This window comes from Hemibagrus wyckioides, linkage group LG13 (assembly GCF_019097595.1).
Source record: "Hemibagrus wyckioides isolate EC202008001 linkage group LG13, SWU_Hwy_1.0, whole genome shotgun sequence".
Lineage (NCBI taxonomy): Eukaryota > Metazoa > Chordata > Actinopteri > Siluriformes > Bagridae > Hemibagrus > Hemibagrus wyckioides.
In genome coordinates this window covers 24,715,967-24,730,856 of record NC_080722.1, presented here as the reverse complement: position 1 = coordinate 24,730,856, position 14,890 = coordinate 24,715,967, and the positions used below count along the sequence as shown (strand labels likewise).

The window sequence follows — 14,890 nt, the reverse complement described above, 5'->3', positions numbered from 1 at the left end:
TAGATGGTTCTTTGACTTGCAGTGTTCTCTACTGCCCTCTACTGGCCGATAATTTATAGCACACACACACACACACACACACACACACACACTGTTGTGGAACAGATCTAACTGCTTTATTGATAAATCTTTAACACTTCTTCATTATTTATTTACTTGTTTATTTGCCTGTTTATACTTTTAACTCTCCAAAAACCCCATCTTGCATAAATCCAGCCCTTTATTAGTAGTTTAACTAAATGCCTTCCATATATAGTAAAAAGAAGAAGAAGAAGAAGAAGAAGAAGAAGAGGAAGAAGAGGTAAAGAAAGAAGAAGAAGAAGAAGAAGAAGAAGAAGAAGAAGAAGAAGAAGAAGAAGGGGAAGAAGAAGAGGAAGAAGAGGTAAAGGAAGAGGAAGAAGAAGAGGAAGAAGAAGAGGAAGAATGAGAAGGAAGAGCAAGAAGAAGAAGAGGAAGAAGAAAAGAAAAGGAAAAAGAAGAGGAAGAAGAAAAGGAAGTGGAAGAAGAAGAGGAAGAACAAGAACAAGAGGAAGAAGAAATAGAAGAGGAAGAAGAAGAAGGAAGAGGAAGAAGAAGAACAATAAGAAGAAGAGGAAGAAGAAGTCTGGCCCTGATCCCTTTTTCTCAACTGTGGGAAAATAAAGTGACAGATGTTTTCCTGGGCTTATTTCCAAGAAGAAAATGTGAGTGTGAGAGAGACAGAAATCTGGTGGTCCCCAACATTCTCACAATCTCCTCCTGGGATTTCCTAGCTGTGCAGAATTTCTCAGGCCAGTGAAGACTGCAAACAAAACACTCAAGAGAGTATAAAAGGAGGAATGGAAAGAAGGAAAAGATTGAGTCGGCTGCTGTATCACAACACGCTCGTCTTTAACTAAGCACATGCTTCCTACACGTCAAAGCTGAAGTGTATTTAGAGCTTGGATATTTCTATATAACAATTCAAAGATATTGACCCTTTGTATCCTTCAATAAACAGAATATTCATACAAACTTAAGACAAAAGCTTGTGAGGCCAGCGCAGCACACACAAAAGAATACAGACGTAAATAAAGTAAACATTGGCAAATAAAGATAGATATGGCGAACAGTGAGATATCTGTAAATACTGAGTATTCCTTATTGATTACTAAATTGATTTTAAAATGTGATGTGAAGTATGTATAGAATTACTCAGGAATTAATCAGAATATGATGAGCAAATATTTCTAGCTGAGCAAAATCCACAAAAGCACCAAGCAGTGATGGGATTCGAGGAGGATCGACATCATAACCACTCAGCAGTAGGTACTCCATCGGACATATCTGGTTTCTTTCTGACCTGGCATCTTTTCTCATTTAGATGAAAATCCAAAAATCTTTTTGGCGGTTCTATGACATGTACATGTCTACAGCCTACAGCCGTGCACCTGACTGTGCTCAAAACGGCTTGCCGTTGTCGCCAGTCATAGTCAAAGCCATGCCAAATTCTAACCAAGGGCATGATTGTGTCTGTAGATGTCTATAATGCATGTTAGAGACATGGCGTCTTCATTATTAAGCCTGTTACCCTGACCATCTGAGAAGAGGATCGACATCATAACCGCTCTGCAGTACTTCATTACGACATATTTGGTTTCTTTTAGCATGTACTGTAGTTACTGTAGCTAACAAACCACACGATACAGTGAGTAAGGGAGAACATGTAAAGTATATGTTGTAAATAATAAATGAAGTGTATACAGTTTTACTCTATTTTCAGACCAAGTACTAACAAAAAAAACATTTTTTGTTTAATGACAGAATAAACAAAACATCACAAGTCGGATTGAATACATTCTTGGTGGAGGAACAAAATGTGAATTATCCAGGTTTCTAGAATGTACTACGGTGCATACTGAAGGCTGGAACACACGGGTAATTGGAGCACAGCCCGGAGATGTGTTTATAGCGCCCCCGGCTGCCATCAGGTCACTGAAGGAATTGCACCAGGCAACAGTGTGCGACTGCAGCTGCAGAGAGACAATAACGCCGTCGGCAGGGGCAGGTAAGCAAACCCTCGTTGATCTCTCCCTGGTCTATTTATTATTTTTGGTGCATTCGACGCGGATATTTCAGTAAATCACGCGTTTTATGGACTTGTCGGGTTTTAACAGCCGCGCATATTATGTCGGGCTGCATTTTATTTATTTATTTATTTATTTATTTATTTATTTTGGTTGAGGTGGGAGACCGTCGGGCCCGCACATAAATAAACTATTATTATTAAATAACTATTTTAAATGACAAAGAAGCTATTAAACGTATATAAAAAGCAAACAGCGTAAGAATGAACCCGCCTTTCTGTCTTATTCTCAGAAAGCCGGCCGCCGGTGTAACGGTATTTATTATAGCACTTCCACTCCCATGTATATATATATATATATATATATACGTTGCCGCCTAATTCACCAGTTTTTCTCCCGTTCCGTGATGAAATGATTTGTTTATTTCTCCAGAATGTGTTTTTATTCCCGTTTTCCATGCAGATGAATGTCAGTGCCGCGGTAGCTCATGTTGTTCTTATTGGACCATTGTGTGTTTTTCCTAATGGACCACATCGCCATGCGTAAAAGCCCACAAAAGCATCTCGTCGGCGTCGCGTGCGCTTGTGGAAGCTTTCGAAATCTGCGTAAAAGCGCGTTTCCGACCTGCCATCTTTTCTCATCGAGATGAAATTCCATTGTCTTTGTCGGTCCGAGGCGATTTTCTATGACATCGCCTACAGCCGTGCACCTGACTGTGTTCAAAATGGCTTGGCGTTGTCGCCAGTCACAGTCAAAGCCGTGCAAAAATCTGTCCAAGGGCATGATTGTGTCTGTAGATGTCTATAATGCATGAGGATGTGCATATTAAGAGACACGGAGTCTTCATTATTAAGCCTGTTATCCTGCACCCACATGAGCCCTAATTGGATTGCAGATGGGAGATGGGGGTGAAACAGGGCCTGGGCATTGCTCTGAATGGTTAGCCATCCTGATTTTTCAGCTCTTCCTTCTATTGACAGATGACATCTTCATCGATTCCACTGATGCATCATAAGCCATTGTTTTTCAGTCAAGGGACCACAATGCCATGTGGTCTGCAGTTCTGCTCAGAAAATGCTCTTCTGCATCACGTGTTCATTGTTCTTTGTTGCCTGGTTCAGGTGTGCTGGGAGAAAGCTAATATATGGGGACCGTCTGGAGAGTTTCTCAACCACCGGATTAGGAAAGCATGCTTAAGTGGTTGCATATTTCAGCCTAAGCGAAGACAAACGTCTGCATTTCGAGGGCTGGTGATTTGTTTGAGTAAAGACGTGCATTATGTATATGTACTTGTAGAAAGAATACTTTCTAAGCTTTTAAAATGTAAATAATTTCTAATTACATTTATGTTCAATTCCTTGGGAGATCTGACAGAATACAGTGTAATGAGATGGAAAGGTCTAGACATCTGTAGTGCAAGCAAATCCAAAGCATGCTCATTTTTCTGCTCATATTCTGAACCTAGGGAATGAAGGAATGGGTTGAATCAGGTGTGTTAGAGTACTGAAATTACCAGACTTCTGTCTTGTTGGACTATATATATATATATATATATATATATATATATATATATATATATATATATATATATATATATATATATATATATACAGAAATGGAAAGCTATGAATTTGCTTTATTTGGCTTGGATGTAGGAAATTTGTGTCCATGTCCATTTCTATATCATCTGCATCAGTTGCAAGAAATTCTGAAATTTTCTGAGATGTTTATTTTAAATAGATTTAAAAAAAAAAAATACACAGAGAAACCTGTTCAAGTGTCTACCTTGGTGTTCTACTTGCATATTAAATACACAACTGGAATGTGGAAGTAAGAAATAAGGACTGTATTTTATTTAAAGGAGGACACTGTAGTTGATTTGATAGGATTTATATAACACATGCAACATGAATGTTTAAGACTATTCTTCATTAGGACCCAGTGTACTCAAATGTACAAACTACAAAGGAACTGAAACAAGCATGTCGGTGCAAGAACATTCAACATACATGCAACAACATGCAGTTCATATGTTCCATATATACGACACGCTTATAGCGTATGATTTTTTTCAAACTCGACTGGATTCTCAGTAAATGTATAGGACAGCACTTTTCTTGACTCCTGTAGGAATATTCTCCTGCCAAGATTCTCTCCCTCCCAGTGAAAGTCCAGCCAGCAACATAATGCAAGTCATAGGCAGCTCATTTCAGACCAGTAGCTTGCAGTACAGATTAATGGTAATTTTCCTGTTTTCCTGTTCAGGGCTTCCCAGTAGAATTGTATTTTTAGATCCGACATTCAATCCTACTACTACCGTTTAGACAAAAAAGACTCTGTTCAGTACCGGCTTAGAAATATTTACTACTCCATGCTATATTCCGTGACCAATAAGCTGTCTGCACTAAAATTGGCAGGCTTTCAAAGAGAAGAAAAGTTTTTTCATTGACTTTTCAGAGCAGCATTCTTGCTTTGCCTTGCAGTGTTTCACTGAAGTGACAGAAGAGAATTAGGGATAAGCCGGTTACAACACCAGTGTCCTCTTCAGACAAGCTGGCACGGCAAGCCTGAGATAAGAATCAGTGCCACAGGCATTGCTGGTCATGTTGTTTATTGTAAACGTGCAGCTGCTTAGACTTGGGCTATTAGTCCTTCCAAGCAGAACCATGAGCAACCAAATTCCAGAAGTTAGCATTTATCGGATTTCACATGGTCCCATTTCCCAGAGTTCTTTGCTAGGGCCTTTTAGGAATGCCGCTTCTTTCTCACTTCTAAGCCTTCCTTATTATGTAAAGACACAACAGCTGTAAACTGGTCAAACATCTCCACGTGATGTGATTGTCTCAGCCTAGAAAACCACACTAAAGGGCACAGAATGGCAGAAATGCTAATTGCACACGATGTTATTGCTTGTCTGCTTGTCTTGTACTCTTGTCTTGTATTTTAAATCTCACTTCATGTTTAATATAATAAACACTCATTCCAGATGATATCCTGTTGACAGCATCTTTTATTCGGGAGGCCGGATAATGTAATATGGATTTCCTCCAAAGACGGAATAGACATAATTGGTAGACATCCTGGCAACATTTTATGGTGAAGTTCTGAAACTGCAAAGCTGGCACAATTTCAAGGCGGAGATAAATCACTGGTGTTTTTTATGACAAATGACATTTATCTTAATATTTAGGGTTTGCTAAAAAAAAAACCTAGCAATAAATCAGTAGCAGTACAGTTAATTAACCGAGGGAAATGATATCATATTGTCAAATATCATCGTCTATACCTAACTGTAAACGACATCATCTTGCTTGGAGCAGACTGATATCCAAGCACTCGTTTAGCTATTTCTCTCATCCGTTTCTCCGTGGACTTACATTAGAGTTATTGTGTAATTGGTTGCTTCTTCACAAAGCAAGCAGAGAGAGAGAGAGAGAGAGAGAGAGAAAGAGAGAGAGAGGATGGAAAGGAAGATGAAAGAAAATAGGAAGATTGAGGAAGGAAAGCGATGCTGAGTAAAGCTAGGTCAGAGAGGCAAGGGCAGTCATCCATGAATAGAGCATCCTGATCCTGCAGCATCCCCAATCTTACACACTGTGAGCAGGGTTTTACTTTGTCATTCTGTTCAACAAAACCTGCAATCTATTAGATGATAGACCAGATGATTCCATGTAAGCCTCAACGATGCCACAGGAATTTTAGGGTTTTTTATTTTACATTTACACCATTTGGTAGATGCCCAAATCCAGAGCATCCATTTTTTTATGCAACTGACACACTGGCAGCTTGATAGACCTGGGGATTCAAACTCACAACCTTTTAAACAGTAGCCACTTAACCACTACAACACCTTAACCACTAATCTACCACATTTCCCCATTCCCATATTTTTCCCCACATGGATTCTATGGGATCTCGGAATATCTCTACTACACTATATATCTCTGGTAATGGTATAAACCTTTTGAGCAGACATTACGTAGGTCATACATCATGATAATTATGTTACCCAGGACTGAATCATACGAGCATATGATACGGGATATCCAATTTTAGTATGTACCTACAGATCCTTGCGTAAGTAAGTGCATGAGTATTCAACCCCCCCCCCCCCCCCCTGGGATTTTCAGTTTATATTCTTACAACATATTGAATTGGGATTAACTTTATAAATCTTCAAAAAAGGTCCACGGGTAGTTATAGTGTGACATGTCTCAAGATCTCTATAAATACACCTGTTCCTGGATGGCACAAGAGTTTATACCTAAAAACAGAAACAGCATCATGGGAATATAAGTGTGGACAAAAATTATTAATCAGGGTTAGGTTACATAAAAAAAAGAATAAAAACAGCACATGATGCTGCAATAAATACTTTATTAAAAGAATGGAAATATGGCACAGGTAGGAAGAAATTAGTTAACGAAGCAACCAGGAGTCTATTATTTTTTGTAAATAATTTCAGGAGCAATATTGATTTTTTCCCTCCTATATTCAAATTATGGGATGGATTTGTGTCAAAAATCTCATTTCTGGACTCCAAACTATTAATACTTGAGGATGAATACATTCAAACTCGAACTTGTAGCGGTGAAATGTGTTTCTAGGTCATGGAACATGACACTGATTTCACCCAGCAGTAAGGGAATGCAGGGATGGTGCTGGAGTAATGTCTGCTAGACTTAAATCCACCAGCCAGTATTTAGTATTTAGTGATTCTCGACTCATCCAGACATGCTTTGTAATTATCCTCAGGTACTGTTCCATGTCAGACACATCCTCATAAAAACACGTGTCTAGAAAACCGTGAAGCTGTTTGGTTTTGAGGCTTTTAAAGTAAACAGACGAGCATCATTGCTAAAAAACTTTCCAGGATGCTTCCTATGTACACACGCATGTTTTTCATTGTGTGATGACTGTAAAACGAGGCGCGTCTTTCCAGTTCTGTGTCAATATCCTTGTTTATTTAATACGTCGTGCTAACCTTCGTCTCGCTCCTACGTGGTGGGTTTGCTGAAAAAACAGAAACAGGGCCAAGCCTGCATTCCTAAACTTACACACACACTTGACACTTTAAATGCCTACCTTTGCCCTCCCCTTCAATAAAACAACCAAACAAAGACACCACCCTGTGTAAGTACGAGGCGATCTCCAACTGTCCTCAGAGCCGAGTATTAAATCAGCAGGAAATAAAAAGCCAGCGTTTTTTATGTCCTGCTGTGGAGAGATGACCCTTACTGTGCTGTTGTTTTAGGTTGTGGTTGGTTGTTTTAAAAAGAAATTGGTTCTGAGTTGGTTCCACGATGAAGGTTGTAAGGAAAGAAGCAAATATCTGGTCTCAAAACAGCCGGATCTTTGTGCAAACATCACGGTTTGTGTATCTTAATGACACATAAACCAGGTGAGATTTTTCCCACCAGAAACAGGAAATTTCTTTCAGTCTGTTTCACTGAATGACACATATCTTGTCTTTGGCTGAATATGGAAATGCAAAAATATTCCTCCAGTCCTAATCTAGCACCTTGTATACCCTTCACCTCGCTTGTCTAGACGGACATCTTTCCAGAGAGTAAGGTTAAGGATAGAGTTAAGCTGATCTTGCCCTGTAACATGGTTCAGGTCTTAGTCAAGGGCTTTCTACTTTCCCTTCACAGAGCATTTTTAAGCATACGCCTTAAGGGTAGCATTTTTTCTTATAGAGGAATTGCCTCCATCTCAAAATTTCTGATTGCGTGTCTAGACTTGGACTTGAATATATATACGGAGAGACACATCGAGCTCAGAGGGGATACACATCAGAGTTTGTCTGGAGGACAGAGCTGTCCAGGTCATATTTGTGTGCCTGTGGCTGACGTGTCAAAGAAATTAAGGGAGGAGGAAAAGTGGGGGGAAAAGTAAGCAGTAAGCAGTAACACTTAATTGGTTTGTATTTCCAAATTTCATCCAGTCATACTGCAGGGCCATGTAATTATCACATGCTCTAGTAAGAAGCCGGAGGATCATGACAGATTTATGTTTTTATGAGGAGTCTAGTAGGATTTCTCTAATCATTTTTGTACCATTATGTTCTTCATACTTGACAGTGTTTTCTCCAGAAACAGGAGAAGGATGATCTTAGATCTTAGATGATCTTAGCATTACATAGCTAATCGAGAGGAGCTCTTTAAAGTCATTTGACGTTTAATTTTTGATGCTTGCATTTCATTCAGCATGTATAAATTAGAAATTTAATCATATTTTTGCAGATGCTTCATCATTCCTGGACAAGATGAACGCTATTCACTTGTTTCACATTTAAAGGTGAAAGGGATAATAGTGACACTGCAATGATTGAAATCATCTTGTGTGAAAAATGAAAAAAGACATTTAAAAAATCAATTGATTCATTAACGAACTTGCCAGATATATTATCCATAATTGGTATAACTGTTAAATCCTATTGCTGCACGAATCAGTGTTTTATTATAAAACTGCCAGAATACAGTTAGCATTAAAACACAGTAGAGATTATGAGTGTATTGACCTGTTTTTGTGTGTATGAGGCAGTCAGTCACAGTTAAGAGGATGTGTTAGCTCTTGGTGTAAGAGAGGACACTGAACTATTTTGGTGAGCGTGTCTGAAACCCAATGCTGGACCTGCATGTTAGCATGTATAAATAGCTCTGTTTGAAAAAGCCCCGGGTCTGTTTACATTGAGCCTGTGGTTCCAAGAGAAAGATGAGGAACTTTGTGAATGATTTTTTATTGATACAAGACCAACACTTTTGAGAGCTATGGGGCTCGTAGCTTAATAGCTCATCATTGTGGAGAAATTTGGACTCCCTGCCTGTCCTGAGGTTATATTTGTCTGGAATTTGCCTGTTGTGCTTGGGAAGTGGGGCTTCTGCAAGCCAAATGCTAATAAATTCTTCCTCTTTTCTCTCTCTCTCTCTCTCTCTCTCTCACTCTCTCCCTCTACCCCCCACCCCTCTCCTTTTATTCCTGGATCTCTATTTTGCCTCCCTTCACCATTTTCTCTCTACCCTTTCAGACTGATCCTAATTTGCCATGGACCAGCAGCACGATTCATTCAACAGCCACTCTAACCACTGCGGCTCGGCCGAAGCCATGGCGAACTCTCTCGCTGGCATGACCGTCAACGACCGTCACCATGGGGAGCAGCTGGAGAATGGCATCAGTCCAATGAAAGGTGAGGTGGGAGGTTTTTCCAACCAGAACCAAACTATGCAGTTTTATTGCGTATAAATCAGTGAGCACATGCCGACTTTTCCTTTGTGTTGTGTTAACGGGAGAATGTCATAAAATAAAATGTCTAATTAAAAAAGATATTTTTTAATCCAAATCTTTAATACAGATGCTGGAGAAATCATCAGTCATCCCATTGACTCAGCATAGTGCCGTGTATTTTGGACCTTACTCTATATCTGTGCTCAGTTTGCACTCTATATAAAGTGAAAGGACAAACCTAATTGTCTCTGAAGGGGACATTGCTATGAGCAAGCTGCCGAAATAGCAGACGAATCAAATCTGACAGTCATGTCTATTCCTAAACAGAGTTCATTGTGTCTGCATGGGCATATTAGTGACATTGTCATGAGCACTGAAATCATATCATGAAAAAAAAGGTGATGTGAGCTTAATAAACTTGTTATAAAGGTTGAACTGCTAAATCCTATTCAACAAAATTGTCCATCCATTCAAATGAACACAAATGACATTCAAATACATTGCAGATCATAATCTCTGTATTGTTTTATTTTCGTATTTGTTTTTCTTTCTATATTCAGGATCCAGACCTGTTATCCAGCTATCTATTAATTCCTGTATTTGCTTTGTGCAGTGCAGCTGCCGAGGCCGTGGCTTTCTGATGTAGTCTTTTGTATTAATCTCTTTACATAAAGACAACAAGGCCATGCTTGACAGAGTCCTCAATCCAGGCTTTGCAGCTGTGTGCTTCGTTCTGTAATCCTGGCATCTGGGTCAGCTTCCTCTTAGAACTCTGTACTAGTGTAGTATGTGGTACTGATTCAGCGCCGCTATACACAGATGTTTATGTTCATGCGTGTGTGTGTGTGTGTGTGTGTGTATGTGTGTGTATAGTGGCTTTTTTTTTTTAAATAGACCAGACTTTTAACCATTTAAGCAAATTCAAAGATCTAGCTCTAATATTTTGAGTTCATATTGCATGTTTATTAGTAGGTGTTTACCCATTACTTCAATTCCAAGTAGATTTACAGAAATTTAAGAAATGGAAACACTCTCTGAGACGATACGAGGAACCAGACTCGAAAGGAAACCTCATCCTTGTCTGGGTGACACCGGAGAGTGCAAACCTTCAAGGGTTTTAAATTTAAGTCTGTCGTGTCTGTATCTATCTGGTCATAGAATAGGATTTACACGGCAAGCCTCCTCCTGCTAGTTTCTAATCATTTATTTGGTGCTAAGATCCAAAATGGCGGCTAGCAAACATGATCAGCTAAGTCTATAGTCTGCTGAGCTTTTTTAAGGTTTCAAAACAAGCGTTTTAATAAGTATTGACTCTGGCAGCAAAAAAATAAATAAAATGTGGAAAGACAAACAGAGTGATGCAGTGGTGGTACTGAGTGACAGCCTTTCGCTAATGCGCCAACCCTATGAACAATAGCCCCCCTTGTGTTACGCACATTCAAATGCTGTAAGCACGGCCATAATGTTCTCTCTTCACCCCCTTTCACGACCCCTACACACGGTAGCATGTAGCCTAGCTTTCCCCAGTCTAAAGCCCTCACTAGTGCACACTTTCTCCTGCGCTGAGCTTAAATGGCACGTGTCATCAACATGAAAGTATGTTCGAGCGTAAAAGAGTGAGGTTGGCCTGGTGCTATATTATTCATGACAAACACTTGACCAAATTTCCACTGAGTGCTTCATATGTCCCTCCCTGATGTGTCTTTTCTTATCTAACTCTGAGGTCTTTTCTTACAGACGTGTCCCAGGAAGCTTCGGTCGATCTGACAGAAGATAAGCTAATTTCGGAGACAGAGGTCTCTTTAGTAGAGTGCGCCCTCTCTGGTGAGGAGGTGTAGCGTTAATGCATTAATGCTGCCTTCATGTGATATCGGAATCATCTGAGTTATGAGTATGAGTCGTGTCATGTATCACGTGCTCTGTTGTCGGAAAGTACACAAAACACAATATATATATATACACTACCAGTCAAAAGTTTGGACACACCTTCTAATTCAGTGTTTTTTGTTTAGGGATTTATTTTCTACATTCTAGAACAATACTGGAGATTTCAAAACTATGAAATAACACACATGGACTTCAGTAATCCATATGTAATGACAACAAAAAACAGTCAGTTGTTATTTTAAGACACGAAGGTCAGGTGTTCTGGAATAGTTCTTGCAAGAACAGTATTGTCAAGTGCATTTGCAAAACTCATCAAGCACCATGATGAAACTGGCTCACATGAAGACCATCCCAGTAAAACAAGACCAAAACTGACCTCTGCTGCAGAGGAGAAGTTCATTTAGAGTGACCAGCCTCAGAAATCACCAATTAACAGCACCTCAGATTAGAGGCGTTATGAAGGCTTTACAGAGCATCAGTAGCAGACATATCTCAATATCAGCTGTTCAAACGACATTATTGTGGATTTCGTAATTATGACTCGGGGGGTCATTCGGGTGCAAATTCTAGGTGGGAAATGATTGTTCTGATAGCATGTGAAGGCAGCATCAGTTATAAAAGTTGGAGTTATATATGAAAGGAAGTCTGTTTGTTCAGTTCTGCATCTTATTTGTTTCCTTTTGGCAAATCGGCCTGCTACGCTCTAAGGCTTTTTACATTGCTTATATATTACTTTGTTATTACTTATATATTACACTGTTAGTTGAATCTTGACAATTAGCACTGCTTTATTCCTCACAGTAATGAAGCTGAGTGAAACTAAGATGGCTCACTCTGCTAAGGAGGGTGTGTCTGTCATGCTAAACACTGCTATTAGCTTGAGATGTCTCCTGCTTTGTGGACCATGTGTTCCTCTGAACATCTAAATAGCTTTCTTGGGTGAATTATGGATTTTAACCAGGATTTTCTTTTCCTTTATTTATCTTAACTGATATAATCTAAGCTTATTTGATCGATCTTGATATTATATTGAGCACAATTAATTCAGTGTTGTTTATTAAAGTCTCATTGTTTATTCAGTTTTTTTGAGCAAGCTTCATGAATAAGCCTTTTGAGATACGACTTTTGTGGATTTGCTTGTCGATGCATTTATTTCAACTCAAGTTGAAGTTTCAAGTTTTTTTTTCCTGCTTTAAAGTATAGAGATCTCCTGCGAAGAAACTCGGTCCTAGATGTTTCTGTGGACAATAATGTACTGAATTTGTACAAATGAGTGTTTATGAATAGAAATCTGTGAAATCTATAGGACCATAATATTTCTTCCCATTTCAATTTAAACAGGTCAACAAATTCACATAATGTACTTTATAATGAAAGGAATTACATTTTAAATTATACAGTGAATATTGAAATGAGCATTCACTTCTTGAAAATAATTTTTGTTGATATTTTGTAATTAAATTGCCTATAAGTCTTAAATATCTTCAGTTAACATCATTTATTGTAATTACAGTATGTAGAATTTGCTTGGCTCAATCTTTTACATGTTTGAAGGCAGCTGTATTGAAACACAACTCCAGATATACAAGATATTGACAAAATTTTTGTGACACCCATCCAAATCATTGATTTCAGGTCCATAAAGACATCGATGAACGGGTTTGGTGTGGAGGAACTTGACTGGCCTGCACAGAGTCCTGACCTCAACCCCAGTGAGTTTGGTGTGGAACATTGAACACCTTTTGGATGAATTAGAGTGGAGACTGTGAGCCAGACCTTCTCGTCCAACATCAGTGCCTGACCTCACAAATGTGCTTCTAGAGGAATGGTTAAAAATTCCCATAAACACACTCCTAAACCTTGTGGAAAGCCTTCCCAGAAGAGTTGAAGCTGTTATAGCTGTAAAGGGCGGGACAACTCCATATTCCATTCATGTGCATGGAAAGGCAGACGTCCCAGTTGTGGCCTGTCTCGCAGTCTCCGCTCTAATTCCTCCCAAAGGTGTTCTATGTTCCACACCAAACTCACTCATCCATGTCTTTATGGAGCTTGCTTTCTGCACTGGTGTGCAGTCATGTTGGAACAGGAAGGGGCCATCCCCAAACTGTTCCCACAAAGTTGGGAACATGAAATTGTCCAAAATGTCTTGGTATGAAGCTGAAGCATTAAGAGTTCCTTTCACTGGAACGAAGGACTTTTGACAGTATAGTGTATTTTTATTTCAGTGTGTTTTTTAATTTTAGCGTTATATAGCGTTAGGGTGGAAAGGTGGTGCAGCAAGTAAACTTCCTCCTTCACAGCTCCAGGGTCCCAGGTTCAACACTGAGCTCTGTTGATAATCCGAGTTCTTGTGTACGTTCTTCTCATGTTCTTCTGTCTGGGGTTCTGTGATTTTGTCAGCTTTTGCCTGTTCAGGATCAGGATACTGACAGTGAGTTAATGAAGCTATTAGAGAAATCAGAACTCTTCTGGTTTTGATTCATAATGAACAAGCCAGAGTATGGAGTTCTGTCTGGCTAAGTTTGGAGTAAGTGGGGTATGTTGTATGTTGACAGTCAGTACTTTTCTTATGACTTCATTCTCATGCAATCCTACAAAACTGCTAAATAATCCCCTAAGAATTGTCTGTTTCTTTACACAGTCTCAAACCTTGTGTGTTTCTGTATAGTCACTCGTATTGAAGTGCCAGAGCCTGATGAAACATATAGGACCCGGGTTTCAGATCTGGAGTTTTTCAAGACTTTAAAATCTTCTTCTCTTTTTGGTGCTTTACAGAGGAACAGGTCAATGAAGAGCCAGCTTTAGCACATGAGTTTCTTCAGGATGAGACCGCCTCCTTTAATGAGGAGGAGCAACCTGGTAAAAAAAAAAAAAAAATCAATAAATAAAATAAAATTTAAAAAATTGTCCTTAAGTGCTGGCAAACACTCACGTAATCATCATCGTCATAAAAACTCTACTGAAGTAACAGACATCAGTTTTGCCACCTATTTGACAGAACTGACCTTGCCATCATTCTAAATTGATATACACCAGACAGCCTTCCATGGACAATTCCAACTTAACCGTGTCCAGCATTTTAGCCCTGATCCTTTTTTTGTGTGTGTAATTTCTACGATTCACTCTGAAGGTAATAGAAAGCATGACTCTCATGACATTCTGCTCTGAAAGAGTTAATCTGCAGCTATTGTTGGTGTGACTAATTAAAGGGTCTGAATTGTTGTCTAATAGAGGGGTTGGTGGATTCTACAGAAGTATATGGAGAAGTTCAGCCAGCATCTGCTCCTGCTGATTCAAATGGGCAGAGTGGTAGGCGCCACTGACCACTGATTGCTGCCTTTCATGATCGATGTGTTTTGCTTTTTTTTTTTGCTGGAATGCTATGGTTTCGCATTGGACTTATTACTAACCTCTACAACCATTTGTCTTTGTGTTGCTTGTACAGCAGCTATCTAGTTTCTGGGTATCTGCATTACAGGCTGATTTTTTTTTTCCTTTCTATGTGAATGTTTATGTGAATGTTGTTTTAACCTTCCAAATGTTATAAATGACACGAATCTGTACTTAGAAATAAAATAAAACAAATAAAACAGATCTTTCTGTCCAATTTGAGGTCAGTCAGTGAGACTTAATGGTGATTTCTAAAGAAATGTTTTTCTATAGAAATTCGGGGTGTTTAGGAGAAAGGGGTGGAGTTATGTTTTATTTAAAAAGCTATTTAGATCGTCAAC

General features: G+C 39.1%; 1 protein-coding gene across 3 annotated transcripts in view; it reads left to right on the top strand.

Moving 5' to 3' along the window:
- Positions 1–1,875: 1,875 nt before the first annotated feature.
- Positions 1,876–14,890, top strand: part of mapta (microtubule-associated protein tau a) — a 30,617-nt gene continuing 17,602 nt past the window's right edge. For 2 of the 3 annotated variants that reach the window (XM_058406608.1, XM_058406607.1), the window contains exons 1-5: positions 1,877–2,026; positions 9,076–9,234; positions 11,010–11,096; positions 13,935–14,018; positions 14,391–14,468. In XM_058406608.1, coding sequence (XP_058262591.1) covers positions 9,093–9,234; positions 11,010–11,096; positions 13,935–14,018; positions 14,391–14,468 — 391 coding nt within the window. In that variant the 5' untranslated portion in view covers positions 1,877–2,026; positions 9,076–9,092. Of the gene's footprint in view, positions 2,027–9,075; positions 9,235–11,009; positions 11,097–13,934; positions 14,019–14,390; positions 14,469–14,890 lie in introns of all 3 variants that reach the window. The other variant, XM_058406609.1, reaches the window with a different exon arrangement.